This window comes from Megalops cyprinoides, chromosome 6, assembly GCF_013368585.1.
Source record: "Megalops cyprinoides isolate fMegCyp1 chromosome 6, fMegCyp1.pri, whole genome shotgun sequence".
In the NCBI taxonomy this organism is placed as follows: domain Eukaryota; kingdom Metazoa; phylum Chordata; class Actinopteri; order Elopiformes; family Megalopidae; genus Megalops; species Megalops cyprinoides.
The window spans coordinates 38858236-38881930 of record NC_050588.1 but is presented as its reverse complement, the minus strand read 5'-3'; the positions used below and the strand labels follow the sequence as shown (position 1 = coordinate 38881930).

Genomic DNA, 23695 nt, shown 5'->3' with positions numbered 1-23695 from the left:
GTTAACTCATTCACTTCAAAGGAGCAGCAAGTAACCTGGATCCAGCTGGAACTCACTGGAAGCCTCCAGAAAATGCTGCCCAACCAGAGCAGAAGGGTCAGATAGCCCCACAAAGCGTAGAGAATGTACAAATCAGGATCCATTTTTAGTTGTCTAGAATGTTGCCACAACAATGTGTTTATCCTTAATGATGACTTTATACACACACATGCACGCACGCACATGCACACGCACGCACACACGCAGAAGGCTTACAGTACAACACTGGCCAGGATAATCGCTATTAGTACAAAGGAAAGATGGTACTGCTGGTAATTTCCTGAAGGGCTTCCTCCCTATGGGCAGGCAGAAATGCACAAGCTGTGCTGGATACCACGTCAGACTGTTCTGAAAGCTGGAAAGTTAGAAAGCTCTTTAAATCATTCATCTTTAAAAAATAAATAAATAAAAAAATAAATCTGAAAATTAAAAACAAAAAATTTTGAAAGTGTTGGACCTGTTTGCATTTTAAATTTTAAATTTTAAGTAAGAAAATATATTGCCTCTTGGAATTTTAAAATAAAATTAGAATGTTACAGTTGTGGAATTTGAATCTGAATTTATACAGAAAAAGTTTTGACAATGGCATGTCTAGACTAGCTAATGTCACAGAGTTGTCAAAAGGTTCACCTGGAGTAAGGTAAACCACTACCTTACCGCAACATTGTGTGCAGTTTATGCATGAAGTTTCACACAAAGACTGGGGAGAATTTTTTAAAAATCCTTATGCAATTATCCAAGGCTTGACAAACTGGTCCCACCCATGACCACTTACCACCTCCTGTCTGTGTCAGCCCTCCTCCACCCCTTCTCTCCCCATAATTTTCCCTGTTTATCATGTCCAAATTGGGGGGGGGGGGGGGGGGGGGCAGCAACCTCAGTCCCCAGCCAGGTGTGACCCTTCATCAGAATTGCTCCAATCACACTCCTATTTCCATCAATGGGTCATCTGTTGAAATTGTTGATAGTTTTAGATTTCTTGGCATACACATCTCGGACACCCTCACATGGTCTCTTAACACCAATTGCATCCTCAAGAAAGCACAGCAACGACTGTACTCTCTGAGGTGTCTCAAGAGTTTTGGCATAAGTACCAAAGCTCTTGTGAACTTTTACCACTGTACCACAGAGAGTGTACTGGCAGGCTGTATCACAGTGTGGCTCGGCAACCTGACTGCTCAGGATTGCAGACTGCTACAAAGGACTGTAAAGACAGCAGCAAAAATCACTGGCACAGAACTACCACAACTTCACAACATCTACACCGCTCGATGCAAAAGGAGAGCCCAAAACATCACTAAGGACACCAGCCACCCCGCTCATGTTCTGTTCTCGCTCCTCCCATCCAAAAAACGTCAACGGACCATCAGATCACACACCACCCATCTCCGTAACAGCTTCTTCCCACAGACAATCAGGTTGCTGAATAGCTGATGCAAGCATATGCACTGCACATTGTTGTTGTATAATATGTAATGCATACTGTATCCTGTACATATAATGTATACTGTATTCTGTGTATAAAATGTATATCTACATGAGCAAGGTGTACATAGTCTAGTCTATGTAGGTCTGTAGTGTCCTTCTTTGTTGGTTTTGTGGTGGTGTGCCCTTCATGTTACGGCAGAGTGTGTCAGAGCACAAGTATTCCATTGTATTTTTAATACACATGACAATAAACCTGAACTTGAACTTGTGTTGGGGGAGTCAGATAATATCTGTATTGTGTCTGGTTTCTTTTAATCTCTCCTTTCCTGTAAAGTTTTTTTTTTTTCTTTGTCTTTAAAGCACTTTGTGTTACAGCCATGAATGACAGGTACAATGGAAATATCCTATGGAAAAGAAGGACTCTCTCTCTCACACCCACACCCACAACCACACCCATACACAGTCTCACTCTCTCTCTCTCCCTCCCCCTCCCTTCCACTCCTCCCTCTCATGTATACGCTCAGAGTAAAATTACAGTAAATGACTCAGCCTGATCACGTTTCCATCTGTGTGTAGAGTAGTGGGGATGGAGGCTCGGTCCGTGCCCCGTGGCCCGTCTGCAGTGCTGCCCGTCCGCAGTCCGCTCCGCTTCGCGTGAGATGTGTCTCTGCTCGTCCTTCCCGCCTCACCTCCTCACAGCGGTGGAGAAAGTTTTTAAATCTCTCAGCAACTCATCACTCAGGACTCACGATCCCGCTCAGCACGATGAGGTAAGCTGTGTGAGATTTACTTTGAAAAGGCGTGTGTCTGTGACCCAGAAAGACATTTTAAAATGTTACAGAGCCTCTTTTTTGAGTTTTTTTTTTTTGTCAAATATTGATTTGTTTGGTAAATTGCCATCTCAGTCATGGTCCCAAACTACTGTATAAAGAACTTTTCCTTTTTTCCTGTCCCATGGACCTGTGGATATGCGTTGTTTACTCATGTGTGTATGTGGCTTCGGAATCCAGCAGGTTTTGCCTGTTTCATCTGACCACCTTTGTTGACTTTGGGACCTGCAGTTATGCCTGTTTCATCTGACCACCTTTGTTGACTTTGGGACCTGCAGTTATGCCTGTTTCATCTGACCACCTTTGTTGACTTTGGGACCTGCAGTTATGCCCCCCCCCCCCCCCCAATCTGTCTGTGGTACAAACGGGCAGTGCATCCCTTCTCTGAAGCTCATCCTGGTGATCGCATTGTCACAACACTTGCTATTGCGATTGTGAAAATGGAGATCAGTGTCAAAACGCACATTTGCCAAGACCTGATTTATTCATTTAGCAGATGTTCATATTCAGAGTGACTAACGACTGTGCTAACTGTGGTTAAGCGTGGCGCTGTGCAAGTGGAGCTGTGCAAGTTGTAAATTATTGATGTAGTGCCTTTGTGGGAATTATTGCCACAACAAATGCTGTCGTAAGACGTACAGCCGTGCACTGCTATCGCTGCGTTCTGCCACCAAACTTGCACTGCCACAAGCTTCTGTCACCACAAAGTTCAGACTTGCTCTGGCTCTGCAATGACATCGGTATTTTCTTGGCTGTGAACTTTGAATTCAGTGATGCAGTTGTCACTTTTTACGACACGCTGTATAAATGTGTTTGTACAATGATTGTCACACGGTCAATTTGTGGAGGAGGGTTTTGTCAGATTTTACATTTCTGGGGTCTTGTGAAAAGTAATTGGAAATATAGCTGCAAGCCCCTAAAATGCAGACTCCACAGTTCTGAATTGAGCAAATCTTGTGACTGAGAGTCCACAGGTGATACATAAAAAGTGAGGTGAGAACTGAAATGGGAAGGTGGGAACTGAAATTGGGGTTTTTGAGAGTGTGGAGTTTCTGCTAATAACTGGTCAGAATGATGTGTAGTGGACCGTCACTGTCCTTGTGCCCTTTTTGAAAAATTTGCATTATTGTGAAAACACCTCTTATTTAACCTCCAGTCCTATTCCTACAGAACTCTCTACACATTATTTATGGACTCTCATATCAGATTTGTCAGATTATTATAGGAAAATTACAGCCACCACATACCGATCAGATTACAGCATGTTTGTGTAATAGGCAAATTAATGCATCCCATTCATCCTTGGTGCGTTGAGACATGATTACACTCTGTAACAGTAGTCAAATGAAAAACATGACCACAATAACAAAGTCAGTTTCAAAAATTCTACAGGAAATTTCCCATGATCCTTGGGCTGCCCTGGCTTGATGATGTTTATGGCCGTTCTCTGCCATTTGAAGATTTTTGAGTTTGGACCTCCTGGTGTAGACCCATATCACATGTGTTTCTCATATCTCTGTTCTGATTGTTTTAAGTCATGACCTAACACAGCGTATTTTTTTTTCCTTTTTCAAAATGTCCCCTCTCTATGCTCTGCAGATTTCTGCCCAAAGTGAGGTGCCTCTTTCCATATGTCCTGTTCATCCCAGCGGTGATTTTTCTTACCTACACTGGTCCTGTAACAGTCAGGTAAGCCCTGCCTTTCACCGCGATCATGGGGGAAGTACAGCACTAAATGGCTCTGCAGAACTGAACTTGCACCGTATCCACTGCACTGCTGATAAGCTGTTTTCTGTAGGGCTCTTTTCGTTGTAAAACTGTGTTGAGTTCTGACCACCTCCAGAGACTTGTAGCTGGCTTTCATTGTCCTGTTTCTCAGGTGATCACATGATCAAAACTCTATAAAAGGATTGGGTCTTGCAGCAAAGCTCTGTCACTATTAAGCAATGTGTCTTCCAGTGATCTAGAAAGGGTAAACCCAATTGCTCACTGTCAGAGATCTGATTAATGGTGAGACATTTCCTGTAAACTCCAAATCTAAATTTCACAATTCATGTTCCTGCTGTGAGACATGCAGTTTCAAAAGGATCACATCTTATTGCGCTTATCTGATTTGCACACCTAAATGCATGTACCTTCAGAAGATCACACAAAGGATCAAAGGTCAAATGTCATGCTTCTCTTGCGTTCAGTTTTTAAAATTCTGAGACAGAATGAGACAATGGACTGATGTGGGAAAGCTAGGAGGGAAAATTCTATAAAAAAGGAAGAGTCCTGACTGATTAAATGTTGGTGATGCAGGTGACTGTAGTGTCTGTTCTCTGTTTATTTCCAGGTATTTAGAGGGATTAATTCCCATGGATAAATGCCCTCTACTTCCAGGACAGACACTGCAGAAGGGGGATCCTATCGATGCTTCTCTGGACCTCTGGTGGGTCGCTCTTGCCTAAAGGTTGTTACAAACACTATGGTTTTAACCCAGATGCAACTATTTTAATACCCCATTGGGGTCTGTAATGAGTTTTCCATGAGTCTCTGAAAAATACGATGTTGAAGCCCTATTTGTGCTCAACACTCCTAACATCTCATTTCCTGCTGCGTATGTATTTGGTTATACAATAATTACCCTCCATATCATAAATTAGGCTGGCTGCCTGCATCTACAGTGCGTACACGCACAAACTCCTTGCACCTCTCTGCTTGCTGTGTGAATCTGTTTTTAGGTGTTGCTCCATGCGAACTCTGGCCTGAAAATGATCAATTTTATCAATGTCACTAGTGGGGGCGACAGTGGCTCAGGAGATAGAGCAGTCGACTGGGGATTAGAAGGTCCCTGGTTCGAATCTGGCTCATCCTAGCAGAGTGTCAAAGTGTCCTTGAGCAAGACACTGAACCCCCAACAGCTCCCAGTGGTCAGATGGTAAGCCTGTATAGCAGCCTCTGCCACTGGTAGGTAGATGTGAGGCATATAACTGTAAAGCGCTTTGAGTACTCAAATGAGTAGAAAAGCGCTATATAAATGCAGTCCATTTACCATTTAGTGCAGTATCATTGCTTTTGCTTCTGAATCTCTTCACTACAAACATTATAAATTCAGTTTTGCTCTAAGAAAACAATGGTTCACTTAGAAGTAGATGTAAAACGTAGATGTAAAACGTCACACTCTGTCGGTAAACCACGTGGCTCTAATCGGTAAACTGTGGAAATTCTGGAAATTTCACAGCCTTTCACAATCGGAGGAGATAGAGGGCTAGAGCTGAGAGAATCAGAATCTCTCCCTTGGCCTTTCTGTGGGCTCTCTCTTCTCTTCAGACTACTCCCTCTGTAATCTCTGATTCAGTTACGATCAAATTAGCCACTGTTTATACAATTCACAAGACCACAGCTAATGGTTCAAATGGGTTTTAAGTATTCAACAACTGTTTCAGCCAGAAACTGTGCACTGGCACACTGGCATTTTTCGTAAGCATGTCAATGGTAAGACCTTAATGACACTGACGTACTAGAATATAGCTTGCAGGTGTGGGAATGTGGAATTTTCTCAAAGTTTTATGTCAATCGACTGAAATGGGGGGGAGATAGTGTTTTGTTTCAGGCCTGGAAAAATAATTGCTCTTCTGCACACCTTACAAGTTCCAAACAGATTTTTATTGAACTGTCCCGGTATTTTTGCAGCCAGAAAAGAACAATGAAATTGAAAAATAATTCAATAATCACATAATGTGTCCCCACCCAACGGGCCTTTTTCCGCAAGCTGTTAGTGTTTCCTGTAGAGCTGCAGTTTAAAACAGAGAGCTGTGGCAGCCATGCAAAAAATACACAGGGAAGATGAGTTAATTATTAAAGCAATGTTAAAGCAACTGGCACAGGTGGTTGTACTGGATGCAAGAAGCCATATAGCTATACTTCTACAGGGATGCTGTTAGTGGAAAGGACCAGTGCCCCAATTCTCCACTGTGCTCTCTATGCTCATCCAACCTGAAAAGAGAGAGAGAGAGAGAGAGAGAGAGGGAGAGAGGGAGAGAGAGAGAGAGAGAGAGAAAGCAAATGGATTCTGCGGTTCGCATGAGGTTTGGACTGTTGTGCAGCTGTTTACACAGCTACAAACAAATTTCAGATTTAGTTGGTATATTGATTCCTGAAAAAAAGAAAAGAGCAGCAGATAAGAGCGAAATGCAGCTCTCCTGTGTGGACTGCCGCTGTAGTAATTGTGAAAGGTAGCGCGTCCGTTCGTAAAATTTTGCCTGAATTATAATTTGAGGTATATGGGGATTTGTTGAATCCTTCCACAGACGAGTCATGACAGTTGAGTCATGAGACATGACATAGAGTCATAGGTGGAAAGAGATGGGAAAGAATCTGGACAGTGATCGTGACTTTGCATGTTCTGGGATTATGATGATCACTGTGCATGCTGTACAGCCTCACAGCGTAGCATCAGTGACACGCTGGCAGCATGGTATGCTCCCTAATGGGAAATGTGTCTATTAGATCTAAGCTTACAGTATGTAAAATAGTCTTTAATGATCACTGAAATCTTTCCTGGTTTTATTGTGTGTAAGGAGGAAGTCTCAGAAATGTTCCTGTTTTTGTAACAAAGTCCTCTTTTGTCCACGTGCACTGTACCCAGTGTATGAATACGTTACATTACATAATTTAGCAGAAGCTCTTACCCAGAGCCACTTACATAGGTTATACACTTTTGTATCATAAAAATTGATAACTCAATGTTATCCATTTATACAGCTGGATATTTACTGAGGCAATTGTGGGTTAAGTACCTTGCCCAAGGGTACAACAGCAGCACCCCAGCAGGGAATTGAACCGGCAACCTTTCGGTCACAAGTCCTATTCCTTAACCATTATGCTACATTGCCACCCCAGATGTACACTGTTCTGAATGTCATCTGTAAATAGTGAGGCTTAGTGGGGTTCAAATGACCTGCAGAAGCACCTTGTGTTCACTTCTCAGACCAACCATATATCCAACCCGTAACTTTAAAAAGAACTAACAGCTGTAGAATCAATGAAATCTAATTCAGTACTGCTCAACCAATCATTTGCCTGCATGGCTGGGATGAAAACCAGCATGCATGACATGTGCCTCCGCTCCAGGGTTGGGTAACACTGTGTTCTCGGAGGGGGATTAGGGAGGGGCCGTGTGGGGGATGAATAATGGAGTTTGTCAGGTCAAGTCACTACTAGTTATCTGCTAGTCTAGTTTCTGTGCAGGCCAGGGTGGGTCTCTGTTTTGTCTCATTCATTGTGGGGGAAGATGGGGTGAGGTCCTGCTCTCTGTGGTTCCGGACACATGCTGTTAGAGTGGTTTTCCCAGCTCTCAGTTTACACATTGCCCATTTCTACAGGTGTGTACTGTATTTACCCAACCGATTTAGAGCAGGTGCAAGGGCAGAGCTGCTGTTTCCACCTGCGGAGTTAAATCTGCATACTCTCAGCTCTTTGACCTCTATAGTAAACTTCCTCATAGACAAATACATTCAGTGCATATACAGAGTGTGAATCTTCAGCTGATCACCTTATGGGAATTCTGCTGAGAGCATTTAGACAATGAAAAGAATGGGGAAAAAAGTTCAAACACACATGGCGAGACTCAATGCATAGTCTTTTTAAAAAGAAAAGGGCTTGGACAGCCAGTAAGATTACATTCTGTTGTCTTTTTGTGGTTGCTAGTGGAGCTAAATGAGCATGTGTCAGTGTTTTTTCCTCTTGTCCAGGTCCAGAAGGGATGTTCAGACCTGCACTTACTGGGGTGCCCCCGTGATGTGGGAGGGAATGTTCGATCCCGAAGCGTATGACCTGGAGCACAGAAAAAGGGGCTCGTCTGTGGCGCTGACCGTGTTCGCTGTTGGAAGGTTCGTAAAACCCCCCCTCCCCCCCCTTTCACACAGTGCTCCCGCGTCACACATTGACATCTGTGGTTGACATCTTTTTTTTTTTTAGATTAGCAGAATTTTTTTTTGAAATGTTGGTTTAAAAATGTGTGAAACCTCACTGAAACTGCGTGGAAGCTCAAGAAGCCTGAAGCTATATTTTAATGTATGACAAAAAAAAAAAACGCTCCTTTAAACACAGCAGAATTAAGCGGTGACTTTGGATGTTTGTCTGAACTTGGGCCTTGTTTCATGCTAATAAAAAAACGCATGCAGTTACCTGCGTACACACACACCCTTGACAAGAATGGCATTAAAAAGGAACTAGCAGTATGCTAAACCCTCCCTGCAGTCTACTGTTTACCAGTCCTACATAATAAATGCATTTCTGAGAATATTGTAATTGTTTATTGTTTTATTATACTGGCATTTGCAGCCTCGGGTCCCCTACTGAGTCATAACACCTGTAACTGTGCACCTAAAGGCAGTAGATGCACAGCCTTAAATTAAAATATGAAAAATCTAAAGTATTTAACCCTTTAAAGCTAAGGCCAGGCTGCTGTGAAGAGAGGGTGCTGTGTGTGTGTTTTTGCATGAACAGATCAGAGCTCTCAGTTCATCTCTAAGAGCTGTGAGAGTGCTGAATGCTTAATGCTTTAAAAACGCGTACACTCTTCACACTTCCTCTCTGGGTCAGTGGCAAAGGTGAAAGCCGGAGCTTGAATGTGTATGTCACCCTCTCTGTATGTTAGTGTGGCTTCAACTTTAAAATCATGAGGGAGAAACATTGGCGTTAACATGCTGGACCAAAAATATTAAACAGTATAATATCCTATCAATACATATAAGAGCACAGAGAGGAAAAACAAACATACGGCCAAAAAATGCGTTAAACTCTCAGACAGAGCAGTGGCATAAAGAGTAATAGGAACTTGTGTTATGCAGGTGTCGTACTGTAACTGAAAACCAAGCACATGCAAGAATGGAGACCATATTTTCACAATGTGTCATATCCATGGTGCAATTCAGAAGGTTGAGCCATGGTTTCACAGAGGGAGCGACGTTGGAGGATTATGTCTAATGTTTACAGGAACTCTGAAGATGTACAATCAGGTAGTATCTTGCTACACAATTGTGAAAGATTGGCAAACGTATTGCAGGCCGACAAGGCCAAATATTTTGAATGCTTTTTCCTCTTTCCGCAGCCCTGTTTTGGGACCAGCAGTAGTGCACTAGGCTCACCTCATTATTATTTTTTACATTGTTGTAATTTAGCAGACACTATTATCCAGAACGACTTTCATCTGTTACAATTTTTACATGCCGTGTATTTATATAGCTGGATACTTACTGAGGCAATTGTGGGTTAAGTACCTTGCCCAAAGGTACAGCAGCAGTGCCCCTGTGAGGAATCAAACCAGCCTTCAACCTTTTGGTTACAAGCCCTGCTCCTTACCACTGTGCTACACTGCCGTCTCACAGTAACAACCTTTGTACTGGCACAGAGGGGTGAGGCAAGACAAATGCAGTGCTATGATACTCACATGACTGTGATGTATGGTACTGTTTGCACATGGCTTCCCTTAGCTTCTAGGCTGTCTAGTCAGGTTACACAAGTTAACACATCGTGTTGCGCTCACATTCACTGGTTTGAGAATGTTGTTAGCCTGGTCTGACACTGTTGCTCACTCAACTTGAATGGATACACTTCTGTTCTCTTGTGCTGGAGGTTGGTCTGGATAAGAGTGTCTGCCAAAGGAATATAATGTACCTGTAACAGGTTCAGGTTTACCTGGACGCCTGGATCTGATGAATCTGATGCTGGTTATGTGATCACAAGGTCCGCATGAAATGAAAAATAAGCTATAATCTGACAATACTGCTCATTCAGCTTGAACGGATGCATTTCTGTGCGCTTGGGCTGGAAGTTGGTCTGGATAAGAGCATCTGTTAAGGGAATGTAATGTTAACTTTGACCTCTCCACGGGCATGTCCCAGGTACCTGGACGCCTACCTGACGGAGTTCCTGCGCTCGGCGGAGCAGCACTTCATGCCGGGTTTACCCGTGACCTACTACGTGTTCACAGACGCGCCGGAGCGGGTGGCGGAGGTGCGGCTGGGTGCGGGCCGCGTCCTGGAGGTGGTGCAGGTGCAGCGGCAGCAGCGCTGGCAGGACGTGTCGATGATGCGCATGCGGGCCATCGCCGATGCCATCGACTCCCGCATCCGCCACCGTCACCCCTATGTCTTCTGCCTGGACGTGGACCAGGTGTTTGCGGGCCGCTTCGGCTCCGAGGCGCTGGGGGAATCCGTCGCCCTGCTGCACGCATTCTACTACCACCGGCCCAGGGCCTTCTACACCTACGACCGCAACCCAGCCTCGGCGGCCCGCATGGAGGGGCCGGGCGACTTCTACTACCATGCGGCCGTGTTCGGGGGGTCCTGGCAGAGCGTGAGGAACCTGACGGAAGCCTGCTACAGGGGCGTAGTGGATGACAAGCGCAAGGGGGTGGAGGCCCTGTGGCAGGATGAGAGCCACCTCAACAAGTACTTCTGGCTCCACAAGCCCAGCAAAGTGCTGTCCCCGGAGTACTGCTGGGCACGGCACGTGGGTTACCGCGGCGACATCCACGTCACCCGCCTGCTCTGGGCTGAGAAGCACTATGACACGCTGAGGTACCCTGCAGGACAGTGAACCCCCAAACCCCCAAAACGAAACCTCCAAAAGCTTTCGTACCTCGCCAATATACACACCTCAATAATAATAATAATAATAATAATAATAATAATAATAATAGTAAAGGAATAGTACCTTCATAAATAACATTGTTATTATTATTTAAATTATTTTTTATTATGATTATCCGACAACAGAGGGGAGTGGCTGAGGTCTAAGCTGTGTTATTCAGGCTCTGCAACTGCAAGATAGAGTGCAAAAGTAAAATCAGTTTTTTTAAAATGATTGTAATTTGCACAGGACTTTTGTACTCAGAAAAAAGGTCACTCCACTTTGTGCTCTGTAGTGAGGAGCTCCTTTGTGCCTTGAGCTGGAGATCTTGCTTGTTCTTGATTGCACTTTGTGGCCTGCAGGTGTCCACTCCGCAGGTGCCTTTTACCTGGTCTGACCTGGAGCACCGCCTGGTCTTGCTTTTATAACCATGTAAATGCATCATGGCCATATTTTGTGCTGCGAGAGGAATTTATCCTGTGAGTGCTTTGTTATTCAAACACCATGTTTTTTGTAAAAGGTGTGTGCTGTTCTGGGGTCAGCCCTTTGTACACATTTGAGTGTTCCGCTGTTCCCACCTGTCCTGAGAGATATGTGTGTCTGTGTGGGAAGTGGCAGAAGCCATTAAAATTAATAATAAAACTGAGACACTGTAATAATGTGTAGTATATAAGGGGGGCAAGCACCACAGGTGTATACAATGTGTTGTATTATTGTTGTTCAGACTCCTATATTTCTTCTAAAATCATGAAGCATAGCTCAGATTGATGAGAAATTTGATACATAGGACTTTTGGCATATACTCTACATTGCAAAGGAAGAGTTGGATGGGCCAATGAAATTTCAACTGTCATTTTATTGGTGGATTATGGGTAAACCATGCAGGTCTATGGGATATATCACCATACCAAATTTTGTGGTGATTGGCTATATGGGATCAATACAATAATACATTTTCCATTGAATTTTAACTGCCATTGCTGGACCAGAATATTTAAAGATTTTTAAAAATTTAAAGATTATGTTGTGGGGGCCTCGAGTAGCTTAGCGGCTGAGGCTCTTGCTTTGAGTGCAAGTGATGCTTGCAAGTTGATTGGATGATGTCAGTCAAACTGCATCCATCCTCCAATCGGAATTTAGCTCACTGTAGCGCAGTGGGTGACCTACAGTGTGAAAAATGGCCTCGTTTGTTTGTGAGTGTAGGAGAGACCTGCATTCAGCGGGCCCCGAGCTCCTGCGTGGCTCCAGCAGACGTTGCAGTGAGAGACGGGGATCTCCAATTGGCGATTCCAAAAAGAGGAGTGCACCAAGGTGAAAAAGATTACATTTTAAAGATTTCGAAAACTACCGTCAACGCCCAGTTATCTGGCTGCAAGTCGGTGCATCTAACGATCACCAGATGTTCAAAAAGAAACACAATCGGAGAGGGAGGTAGCAATTTACACTGCCTTTACAGTGGTAGGCTACAATACAACAAAATATAAAATACAAAGACGTATAACTGAGTATACATGGGCATATCCATTTGCTGCTGTGGATTGTTCATGTGTTTAATAATGAGTGTCACAGCTCTTCCATAAGCCTAATCAGTTGATTCATGTATTGCCAAAGCGAGGCTTCTAGCCTCTCTGGGCTCTGGCAGACACCTATAAGCATTATACTTATTTGTGTTTATTATTTAATTATTGTTAATCCTTATTATATGCATCATAAGCATGTAATCAGTTCTAATCCTGCCAAGGAGTAGAATTCAGTTATTTTTAAATATGGTATGGAGCCATTAATATATTGTATAGTGTTGTATACTGCACTCAGATTAAGTCTGTAGTGTTTGTGTAGAAACTAATTTTCTGCTTATTTGGGCCTTTGTTTTTGCTTGACTCTGGTTATTGCTGCTTGCAATCATATTTTATTTTGGAGTATTTATTTCATTTTGGATTATTTGTTTAATTTTGGAGTAACAGGCTGCATTCTGCTACCTTTATTTCAATTCTGAAACGTATAGACAAGTGAGCTTGTCCTTTCACTGCCACTGTCAGTTGGCTCATAGTCAGGCTCATAAAACTGCGGTACTCTATCCTGAAAACAATCCTGACTCATTTTGACTTCCAATATTGTTCATACCCCTTGCAGGAACACATCACACATCATCTGAGTCCTGCTGATAAAGAGTGCAAACTTCAGGAGAAACAAAGGCTTGTTTTGTATTTTATTTCCTCATGATTGTGTAAATGGATGATGGAACCAGATTGCTGGTTAACTGGGAACTTAGATCTAGTGGCAGTATCAGGAAAGATTTGTACTCATTAATGTGAAGTTTGCGTTCACAAACAGAATCATTCTAGCCGCTGTGTGGTAAGTGGTTTGTTCAAACAGCCCCTTGTACACTCACTTTCTCCCCGAGAGACTGACCTAATGGGGAAATGAGTCGTAATGGAAGGGCTATTTCTGTTTTATCACCAGAGATAAATTCCCCATCTCATTCTTAAATGGGTCAAACACAACTCCACATCACAACAACAGTGACCACACAGCTGCTGTTGGGAAGAAATGGATGCGTGTCTCTACCCCTCCCCAGTCCTTCTACAGCTATGAGACAGGTTGCTCACCTTCACTGCAGCTGAATGTTAATAGCCTCTCTGTACCTGTGTGGCTTGTGTACACATCAGATGCCCTCAGATGTCAGCAACTTCAGTTTCTCACACATCTGAGTATCTCACAGACCTTCACCTCTTCGAAAACAACAGAACCACATCTGCTCAGCCAGCTTCAGAGTCTGTCCGTCACGCTCGTGTAGCGCAGTGCACTAAAACCGCCTCGCCTTGAAACGCACGAAATGAGAAAATATTCCTGGAAGTTTTGAGTCTAGGAGGGAAAGTCTGTGCCCCTCGGTGTCCATCTCAGAGCAGCCAATAGCCACCTGTTTGGAGCTGCACGCTCGGTTAGCAATAAGCCCTGTGGTAGCTGTCGTCCTCTGACCACGCAGCAGGAAGAGGTTAGCAGGGAAATGTGGTGGGTCAGGCTTTACTGAGGCTCTCGTCTATGGGCTCTGTGCTGTCCGGAGAACTTCCTGCAGGTGGAGACCAGTTTGGCACCTTTTACAGATCTACCCAATATGACAGACAGGTCTGAAAAAAGCCAGCCTGAGGCTACAGTCACCTTTCCCCTTTATCAGTGAGCATTTGGTTGTGTGAACGGGAGTGTGTGGGTTTCAGTGGAAATCTTCAGCAACGCAGCCTCCCTCCACATGTCTCACTGTGCAACAGTACTTCATTTGAAGTTGTTATTAATAATAACTTGTTATCATTAATTACTTTGATTAGACTCAAATCAACGTGAGGTAAGGAGCTCTCCTTCCTTGCCATGCTGACAGAAAGGAAATGGAAGTTTCAAATGAAGATTCGGAAGAATTTTCGGATAATCCCTATGCAGCTAACCTAATTTAGCCTAATTTAGACAAACCCCACTCACCACTTCCTTTCCGTGTCAGCCGTTCACAGCATCCCTCCTCCACCCCATCTCTTGTATAGAAATTTGTATCTTCTGAAATATTATATGCTGAGAATTATGTTGTTTGGGCCAAGAATACATTGGAGATACAGTGAAAATATATGAATACAAATGAAATAAATTACAGCATACAGAAATGGTAATAAGTTGCCTATTTTGAATATATTGACTGAGCTAAAATATTCTCAAATTAGATAAATTCTGTAAAATTATTTCTAAATAATTTTTGTATGGGTTACCACAGCACAGCCTGAATTGGCAAAATAAAAAGTGGTTGTTCATTAGTCTGCTAAATGACCTCACTTAAAGAGTCTGATTTTTTAGGATCACCCACACATATTAGCTCTTCTTTTATTTTCATCCTTGTGTGCAGAGCATGACCACAGTGCTAAGGTTAAAAAAAAAGCCCTTTTAAACACCTGCTCTGGAAATTCAACTTAGGACTTGCAGCAAAACTGAGCTCTTCCCTACGAGGTCCTCTCCCTCCCTGCTTATAGTCGTGTTCTTGCTAAGCACATCCCTCCAGCCTTTGCTGTGGGTCTGCATGGCCTCTCTGCTGCAGAGAGACACAGGACAGCAGGTCCCTCACTCACACAGCCCAATCTGCCTCTCTCCTCCAATCCCACACAAGTCATGTTTCACATCATTCTCATTTTCTCCAGCTATCTAAATAGTGTTTTACAAGCTGACTGGAAATGTGTTGCCATGTGAAATATCAGTAAATACAATTATTATCACAACTTCCAAACTGCTTAGAGTTCTGTGGCAGCACTGGTAATGATGGTGAATTCCGATACGCACAGACTGCCATCTCTCTCTCTCTCTCTCTCTCTCTCTCTCTCTCTATCTATCTCCCTCTTTCTCTCTCTCTCTCTCATATTCTGCACAATGCTCATGCTCTATGCTCTTTGCAACCCCTTTCTCGCGATCTCACTCCCACCCGATAAAATTCTCACCCTCACAGCCACACCACATTCTGAGAGGTTTTTATAGCTCTTCTCTGATAGCTGCAGGGTGTGGCTGTCTGACATTGCGCTGAAGACAAGCACATACAGGGGTCCCTGAGTCAAAACATTTAAGATCCAATTGGTCTATGTTATACAGAATGGTATGTACAACATGTTCTTAGAGGAAACATTTTAAAGTGATAATTACCAACAACAGAATCCAGGCTATGGACGTGTTGAAGCTTTTCTGTCTGGGCAGACACTTAATTGGAACCTACGAAATGAGCCAGAACTCACATAAATACAAGATGCCCTTCTTCAGAATGCTATGCAACCATAGCTACCATGTTCTCAGTGTCATCACCCTCCTCATCCAAGTACCTGCAGCAGCATGTCTGTTCACTTTAAGCACATGGTGTGTGAGGATGTAATTTTTTGCTCTGTGAACATCTTTTCTTCCTGTTTTTTTTTCTGTTTTTGCTGGTTGGAACTTGTGTTGTCAGGACTGCGTGTTTTCATAAACAAATCATGCAACAGAAGAGTTGCATGTTGGGTTTTTTTGTCGTCAAACATTTCACCCTAGTCTGTGTGTGTGTGTGTGTGTGTGTGTGTGTGTGTAAAAGCAGGTGTGGCATTGCATAACAGGTAAATTACTTAATTGGTTTGTCATGCCCACCAAGTAGTAAAAGATGGGTTACGCAAAGGAAAAGGGAAAAAAAGCAAAGACAGAGTTAGGGAGGGTTGTTTTTACTCCTTGTCTTCGTGGATTTTAGTCCTTGTTTTAACTGATTTATCTCTTTTCCTTTTGTGTGTTCTGGTTTTAACCTGTTTATAAAAATTCCAAGTTTTCTTAAATTGCTGTGTTTTACAAATTGAAACCTTTTCATGGGCAAAGCATCAGCCAGGTTCTGCACAATGTGCAACGCTGATAAGTTGGCAGGAATGTGGAGTTCTGACCTCATAGCTGTAACACTGAAGCAACAGTTACTTATAGGTGTAATTTAGCCACCAGGCAATGCCATTACCACAGGACTTGGCAGGAAGACAATCTTATCTTCATCTTATCTCCACCTTGCTGTGCCTCTGGCTTTCTAAGTCTCTCATGTACAACATCGAAAGGGCTGAAACCAAAAGTCAAAGTCAGCGGGGTTATCTGTTTTTATCATTTTTATTTAAATGAATATAAAACCAACCAAAAGTGCCAGCTGGAAAATGGCCACAGAACCAAATATTCTGTAGCTCTTGATGGAAATGCAGTTGTTGAGTTCCAGGTCTTATTGAATTCCTTTTCTTAGATTTATCGGCCTCTTTTCAGCATACCCAAACATTGTTTAATCCCTACACTTGTTATTAATCTTGTACGAAATGAGCCGTGTGAAAATGTATTACAGAGATTTATGAGACTGGCACTTGCTTGAACAGACAACTGCAGTACTCATTTAGGGTTTCAAAACTCTCTGCTCACAAAGCAGTGCTTTGCTGTTGACATCCAGTTTTATTTTTCCACAATGGCCAGCAGGGGGTGCTGTTGAATAGTGCGTCACAATTATCTGACAGACACTGGAGGGCGCACTAACTCCATTGCCAAGTTGAGGTGAAAAAAAAAATCCATGTTTTGAACAATGAAGCTTTACTCAGTTCAGAACTATATGTATTTTTTTCAGTAAAGGTGCAGAAAATTTTGCTGGACTTTTAAAGCCCATATAAGAACAACATAATTAACTAAAAACCCATTCTTGAGCTGCTGCTTGTGTGGCTCAGACTGAGAGTTTCTGGGTCAACAGGAAATGGTCAAGGTTTGTGAAGAGCAGCAATCTGGCTAATTGCACATGCCTCCCACAGAATGAATGAACACAGCCGGTAATTTCTGCAGATCCCGTTTTATGCCGTTTTCGACTCATTTCGACTCCTCCCACTGTATTTATAACAGTACATCACATGTAACGTTTTTAATTAAGAACCTTTTTGTTTTGCTGGGTCTCTTAACACCTCGGCTCCATATATTATAAGACTAATGAAAATGTAGCCACGGAATTTAAATTATTTAAAGTACCACAATTCCTTTCCCCCAACCACAAAAGCAAAGAAGAGCAGTTCTGTTGAACTGACTTGATGGGAGGCAAAATATATGGAATAAAGAATATCTGGCAAAAAAGGAAGTAAATACATACATAAATAATAAATACATTCATACATGCATAATTTGAGTTTTGAACACCAGGGAAACAGTGTTGTGGAATTTTAATGTTATGAGGCCTTATGTGCCAGCAAAGTTTAATAAAAGTGACCAACTGTTAACCTAGTGTCTGGGATCTCTGGCTCCTCTTTGCTTTCATATACAAAAGTAGAATTCAGTGATCAAACCAAGCCCCAGATAAGACCATACAGCTTCATCTCCTTGTGAGATTATTAAATTGACTCCCTCTGTCAGGTCGGTCATAGACCATTAACTAGTTGGGAAGGGTCCCTTGTACAGCACAAATGTCCAGCAGATGTAGGAGTGCATCCCCCGACCCCCACCCCCCCAAACTCATTCTGCATTCCACTCCTGCTTCTTTTACAAACTGTGGAGATAGAGGGAGTGAGAGGGGGGAGTGAGAGGGAGGAGTGGGGGTGGGGGGGAGTAGGGAAGGCGTGGGGGGGCTTTGGGAGTCAGAGGAACCATCCAGCGAGAGGAGAACAGCACACCGGGACACAACTCGCCGTTTCTCTCGGAGGAGCTGAAAGTTTCGTTTTAAGGTGAGTTCTGGCGCCGCAGATCTCAGCGGCTCCTCTGGATTCTGTGATTATCTGTCAATCGGCAGAACGTTTGAGCGTTTTCTGTTTCCCCTTGCGCGCCCTGTGTCTTCCCTACGCCCGGCTCTCTCGGGAAATGAGCATCTCTTTAACTGTTTGCTGCACTTAGGGAAGAGTCTAGAGTCTAGTGCAGCTGACTGCTGTGGTTCTGTGACGATCTCAGGGTCCAACTTCAACAGTTGTCTGAATCTCTAAGCCTTTCTTACTTTTGTTGTCTTCCTTTCCATTTACTGTTTGACCAAAAATACATGTAAAAACAGTCACAGCTAATGAAAAGTGGGTTTGTTGATCTTACATTCGAATAATTTACTGATCAGATCAGGGATGAATATCAGAATTAATGAATAACAAATGTATGCATTGTCTTGAAGTATAACATGACACATTCATATGTTATAGAGGTTTATGTATTCATCAAATATGATTAAACAACCAATAAATGTAGCAGTATGTTTCAGAATTACCTCCAAGCATATAGCATTCTGTGTAGCTGGCTTTACCTCTGTCTGCATGCAATAAAGCGTAGTTCTGGTGTTATAGTAAAGATAGTAGCATATATAGTATTTTAAAGAAAGTGTTTAACATTTGTTGACAAAGTTTATTTTGTTGAATGACAGATGTGGGGTTTATGCTGAATGTATTCAGTAATACTGACCTATGATGGAAAGAAACCTACATGCTAAAGCCTAAAGATTTCTGTAAACTCAGTGGCACATTTTTCTGTTTGAGGAATAACACATCAGGGATGATTATATGAGTTTGATCATACAAGTGTGATTATATGACTTTGATTATATGAGTCTGATTATATGGGCTTTCGGTGATTTAGCTGATTGTAATCAGGGTGATTAGGTCCCAGCTGACCGTTAGTGTATGGTCGTACCAGACATTACATGGCAAAGAGTTATTATGTGAAAGGTCTGAATCCCCCTGATGGAAACCAGGCACTGAGAGCCTGTCTTTCTATGAGCCCCTCTCTCTACTGTAAACATCAGCGTGTTTCCCTAAACCCAGCTCTTCCTCCCCGCCGTTTGCATGGTGACTTCTCACAGAATAAACCAGTATGTCTGCAGTCGACCACACTGTAAACACATTCTAAAAGTAGCTCTGCGGTGGGAGGCACAAGCTGGGAATTGATGTGCAGAGTGTGGCAGGTGAGCTTGTTTCTGTGCATTAACTGAAACTGTCGCTTTTAGCCACTGTACTGCAGGTCAGTGTATTGTGCCATCAGTGTAGTTGCTTCTTTGTCAGAAAGTGTGTGTTTACCGACACTGACTTAGCCTGGTGATGTTGAGCTGCTATTTGTCTTAAACAATAGGCGGTGTAGCATAGTGGTAAGCAGCAGGGCTCGTAACCGAAAGGTTGCAGGTTTGATTCCCCACCGGAGCGCTGCTGCTGTGCCCTTGGGCAAGATACTTTACCCAGATTCGCCTCAGTAAATATCCATGTATAAGTGGATAACATGTAAAATTGTAACTTTTATAAGTCTGCTAAATGAAAATAATGTTATGTAATGTAACTATACTACTGTAACTAACGGAGTCAGTCTCACCACTCACCCAGGCAGCCCCAGACCTGGCTGAGCGCTTGTCACGGTAGATTCATGACCAAAGGGATGAGAGAACATGTTACAGCCATGAAGTACAGCCCCCCACCCCCTCCAACCCCCTCCGCCAAGCTGTGGAATTGGAAGAATGAGCGTGCTTCATGGGGGTACTGTAGGTTCTGGCTATGAATAGTATCCATTCATCATGCCCCCCCGCCCTCCGCGTTTGAAGCCAGAATTGGCGTGCACACAGGCAAATGTAAAATAAGTGTCCTGTCTGAGCTTTAATGGTCATTACTATGTTGGCCTGTAAGCAGCTGCAGTATTTGTACTGCAGAGAGCAGAAGTGGTCTGACATATTGCAGGAGGGGCCATGGTCAAGGACAGTGAGTGGTGCCTGACGGAGCGTGTGGATGGGTTTAAAACCAGAGGCAAAGTTTCCTTTTTTACTTCACTGAATGGGAGATGATGTGTGGCAGAGATAAAGTTACATGTTAGTTTCTGTTCGTATTCACTCCCCTGTGGGAAGAGGTTTATTTCAGTGCTGCCATTCATGTTTTCAGTTCCACCAATGTAGAAACAAACTGGTGTCATGTCTGGAAATGTTGTGATGTTCTATGCTCTTCTGAAGCAGCTTCAGCCCTTATCGTTTAGATCCCGGCGTGCCGATGGACAGATATATGGCAGAGATAACCCCTACAGATGCAGGGGCACAGATGAAAGAGGGGTGTTTTCCTCTGGGGAGATTTCTGCATGCTCAGCCACTCTGTCCCATGAGTACGAGCACTGCCCTCTCTGACACAGTGTTCTGAGGAAAAAATCTGTTTGTGGATGGCTCTGACTCCACTGCTGTCTGCCGCGATGGGCTGATACTCTTCTGGTGTCTGTGACTCTATACGAGTGTCTGTCACTGTATGCTGGTGTCTGTCACTGAATGCTGGTGTCTGTGACTCTATACAAGTATCTGTCACTGTATGCTGGTGTCTGTGACTCTATACTAGTGTCTGTCACTGTATGCTGGTGTCTGTGACTCTATACTAGTGTCTGTCACTGAATGCTGGTGTCTGTGACTCTATACAAGTATCTGTCACTGTATGCTGGTGTCTGTTACTGTGTGCTGGTGTCTGTGACTCTATACTAGTGTCTGTCACTGTATGCTGGTGTCTGTCACTGAATACTGGTGTCCCTGATTTTTTGTTGGAGTCTGTGACTGTTTACCAGTATCTATGACTATGCTCTGGTTTCTGTGACTGTTTTCTGGTTGTGACTCTGAGCAGGTGTCTGTGATAATATGCTCGTGTCTGTGACTTTTCTCTGGTTTCTCTGACTGTATTCTGATGTTTATGGTAATATGCTGGTTTCTGTGACTGTGTTCTCATGTCTGTAACTCTGCTCTGGTTTCTGTGACTGTGTTCTCATGTCTGTGACTCTGCTCTGGTTTCTGTGACTGTGTTCTCATGTCTGTGACTCTGTGCAGGATTGGTTGGTTTGATTTCATCACGATGGCGTTCCTGCTTATGTCTGTGACTCTGCTGCAGAATTGGTTGGTTTGATTTCATCACGATGGCGTTCCTGCTTATGCCTGTGACTCTGTGCAGGATTGGTTGGTTTGATTTCATCACGATGGCGTTCCTGCTTATGTCTGTGACTCTGCTCTGGTTTCTGTGACTGTGTTCTCATGTCTGTGACTCTGCTCTGGTTTCTGTGACTGTGTTCTCGTGTCTGTGACTCTGTGCAGGATTGGTTGGTTTGATTTCATCACGATGGCGTTCCTGCTCATGTCTGTGACTCTGCTGCACTTGATCACGTTGGCCATGCTCTTCATCGCCACCATGGAGAAGGTGAGTCACCTACAGGCAAAGAGAGTCACAGAGGGACAAAGTGAGAAACTAAGGGACAGAGTGAGTTATACGTAACTGAAGAACAGAGTGAGTCATTGACAGCTGGGCAATCCCTCAACCCTTTCACGACTACTGGATGGACAAGGGTCACAGGGGTCACTGGGGTCAGGACTTCAGCAACCAGAGAGATTGTCTTGTTATCCCCGGTGGAACGATGTCAAACTACAGCACTTTGAATGGGGGTTTGGCTTTCAGGTGTCTGTGGATGGGGTATAGAATCTTCCTGCTGAATGGGTTCTCTTGGGTTCTGGTTTCACAGTGCTCTGATCTTGCTACGTTCTCTCCCCCCTGTCTCTCCTTATCTCCCTCTCTCTCTCGCTCTCTCTCTCTCTCTCTCTCTCTCTCTCTGTCTCCCTGCCCTGTCAGTCCTGGTGGGTTTGGGATGAAGTGAAGAACTCAGACCTCTGGTATAACTGCATGTTCGATAACACCACAGGATCCTGGCTGTGTGCGTCTGCTGGAGAGAATGGTAAATGACCGAGAGGCATGTACCTCTGTCCCTTCTCTGTTTGGAAATGCACTTCTCCCTGTAAAATCTCCACATCCACTCCCACACCAGTCAAACACATTGGCCCACCATGCCACCAGTTACATGTTAGTCAGAGGAAAGGGACAATACTGAATATGCAAATTATCTGTTAATATAACAAGAACACATGAAATCTGAGCGATTAACCACCAATAATGAGGATTTATTATTAAACATGTTTTGTGTTGTATGTTGATGTTGATGTTGATGTTGTATGAAAGGTTACATGTTTCTCACCATGTGCCAGACAGATGTTTTGCTCTGTCTTCCTTGCTCAGAATGGCTGCAGAGTATCCAGGCCCTGATGGTTCTGTCTGTGGTCTTCTCCTCCATTTCCTTCCTGGTCTTCCTGGTTCAGCTCTTCACTCTCTCTAAAGGAGGGCTCTTCTACTTCACCGGCCTGTGCCAAGTCTGTGCAGGTAAACGACCGTGACCGTGTTTGTGAGCATGACTGAAACTGTGACTGCAACCGCGAGGGCACTGTTCACCGCTGCATAACCGCATGCCGTGACAGACTCGTTTCTTGACGTGTTTTCTTTTCTTCTGACGAATTGTTTACATTGTTCTCCTCTCCAACGCACTTTGAGCAGTATTATGTCAGAAGAGTGGAATGAGTTTTTATTATTCTAAGCATTCTGCTTTTTTATCATATCGGCTATGTTTGTGGAAACATAGACACCATCCCCTCCCTCCTTTCATTCCTTGACACACTTCTCTTCCCACTCTCCTCCTTCTCTCCCTCTCTCCCCCTCTCCCCCTCCTTCTTTTTCCCTCTTTCACTCCCTTTATCCCCCTCCCTTCTTATCCCCCTCTATCTCCCCTCCCTCCCTCTCTCTCTCCCCCCTGCCCCCCCCCCCCCCCAGGTCTCACGGATTTCGCTGTCTGCCTCATCTACACCCTGCGGCACAGGGACATCCTGCAGGACTCCGGAGAGGAGTGGGCGGGGCACTTTGGCTACTGCTTTATCCTGGCGTGGATCTGTGTGCCCCTCCTGCTGATCAGTGGGGTCCTCTACGTCCACCTGCGCAAGAAAGAGTGACAGTGGCTCGGGGGGGGGGCACCACAGTACAGGACTGTTTTTCGTTGCTCTGGTTTAGTGGGGGGGGGAGTTATTCTGTAGAGGCAAGATGGGCCTATGTTATGCTATTATATTTATGTGCATTTTTCATATTCCAACCCCTGTATGATGGGTTATTATCGGGATCCATATAATCCCACCTGAAAACCAGAAAAACCTTCCCTTTCTATGGAAACCAAGGTTCATATATGGATATGTATGTCGAATATGTACAGTGTATGTGCTTGCAGTCAAAAAGAAGTACTTGCCCTAAAAAGTCATGAAAAATGTGATGTTGATATCATACTAGATTCCGTACAGGAAACTGTACATTCCATTCCAAACCTCAAGTGAGGCCTCACAACCTCTTGCCATGCTGGATCGTTTCCATGGTAGCACATCCCATTGAGAGTTGCAGACCTGCAACAGGACACAAGTCAGGTGACTGGCGGCCGACTCATACCTAATTTCCCTCCTCCTCAAACCACAGACC

At 43.8% G+C, this 23695-nt stretch overlaps 2 protein-coding genes across 2 annotated transcripts; both read left to right on the top strand.

Annotated features, from left to right (window-relative positions):
* The first annotated feature begins 1990 nt into the window (after positions 1 to 1990).
* Positions 1991 to 13767, top strand: LOC118778635 (alpha-1,3-galactosyltransferase 2-like). Its single transcript, XM_036530222.1, has 5 exons — positions 1991 to 2237; positions 3897 to 3986; positions 4633 to 4728; positions 8033 to 8170; positions 10187 to 13767. The coding sequence occupies exons 1-5, from the start codon at positions 2233 to 2235 to the stop codon at positions 10881 to 10883; spliced, it is 1026 nt and encodes a 341-aa protein (XP_036386115.1). The 5' UTR covers positions 1991 to 2232; the 3' UTR covers positions 10884 to 13767.
* Positions 13768 to 21478: 7711 nt separating this feature from the next.
* On the top strand, positions 21479 to 23198 carry si:dkey-264d12.4 (epithelial membrane protein 3). Its single transcript, XM_036532255.1, has 4 exons — positions 21479 to 21556; positions 21983 to 22085; positions 22424 to 22564; positions 23009 to 23198. The coding sequence occupies exons 1-4, from the start codon at positions 21479 to 21481 to the stop codon at positions 23182 to 23184; spliced, it is 498 nt and encodes a 165-aa protein (XP_036388148.1). The 3' UTR covers positions 23185 to 23198.
* Positions 23199 to 23695: the final 497 nt, after the last annotated feature.

Excerpts from the sequence above, each read along its gene's own strand:
- LOC118778635 (XM_036530222.1), top strand. Across the intron at positions 3,987-4,632 it reads ACTGGTCCTGTAACAGTCAG|GTATTTAGAGGGATTAATTC; the intron begins GTAAGCCCTGCC and ends GTTTATTTCCAG. Across the intron at positions 4,729-8,032 it reads GATGCTTCTCTGGACCTCTG|GTCCAGAAGGGATGTTCAGA; the intron begins GTGGGTCGCTCT and ends CCTCTTGTCCAG.
- si:dkey-264d12.4 (XM_036532255.1), top strand. The coding sequence starts at position 21,479 with ATGGCGTTCCTGCTCATGTCTGTGACTCTGCTGCACTTGATCACGTTG. Across the intron at positions 22,086-22,423 it reads TGCGTCTGCTGGAGAGAATG|AATGGCTGCAGAGTATCCAG; the intron begins GTAAATGACCGA and ends TTCCTTGCTCAG. Across the intron at positions 22,565-23,008 it reads CCTGTGCCAAGTCTGTGCAG|GTCTCACGGATTTCGCTGTC; the intron begins GTAAACGACCGT and ends CCCCCCCCCCAG.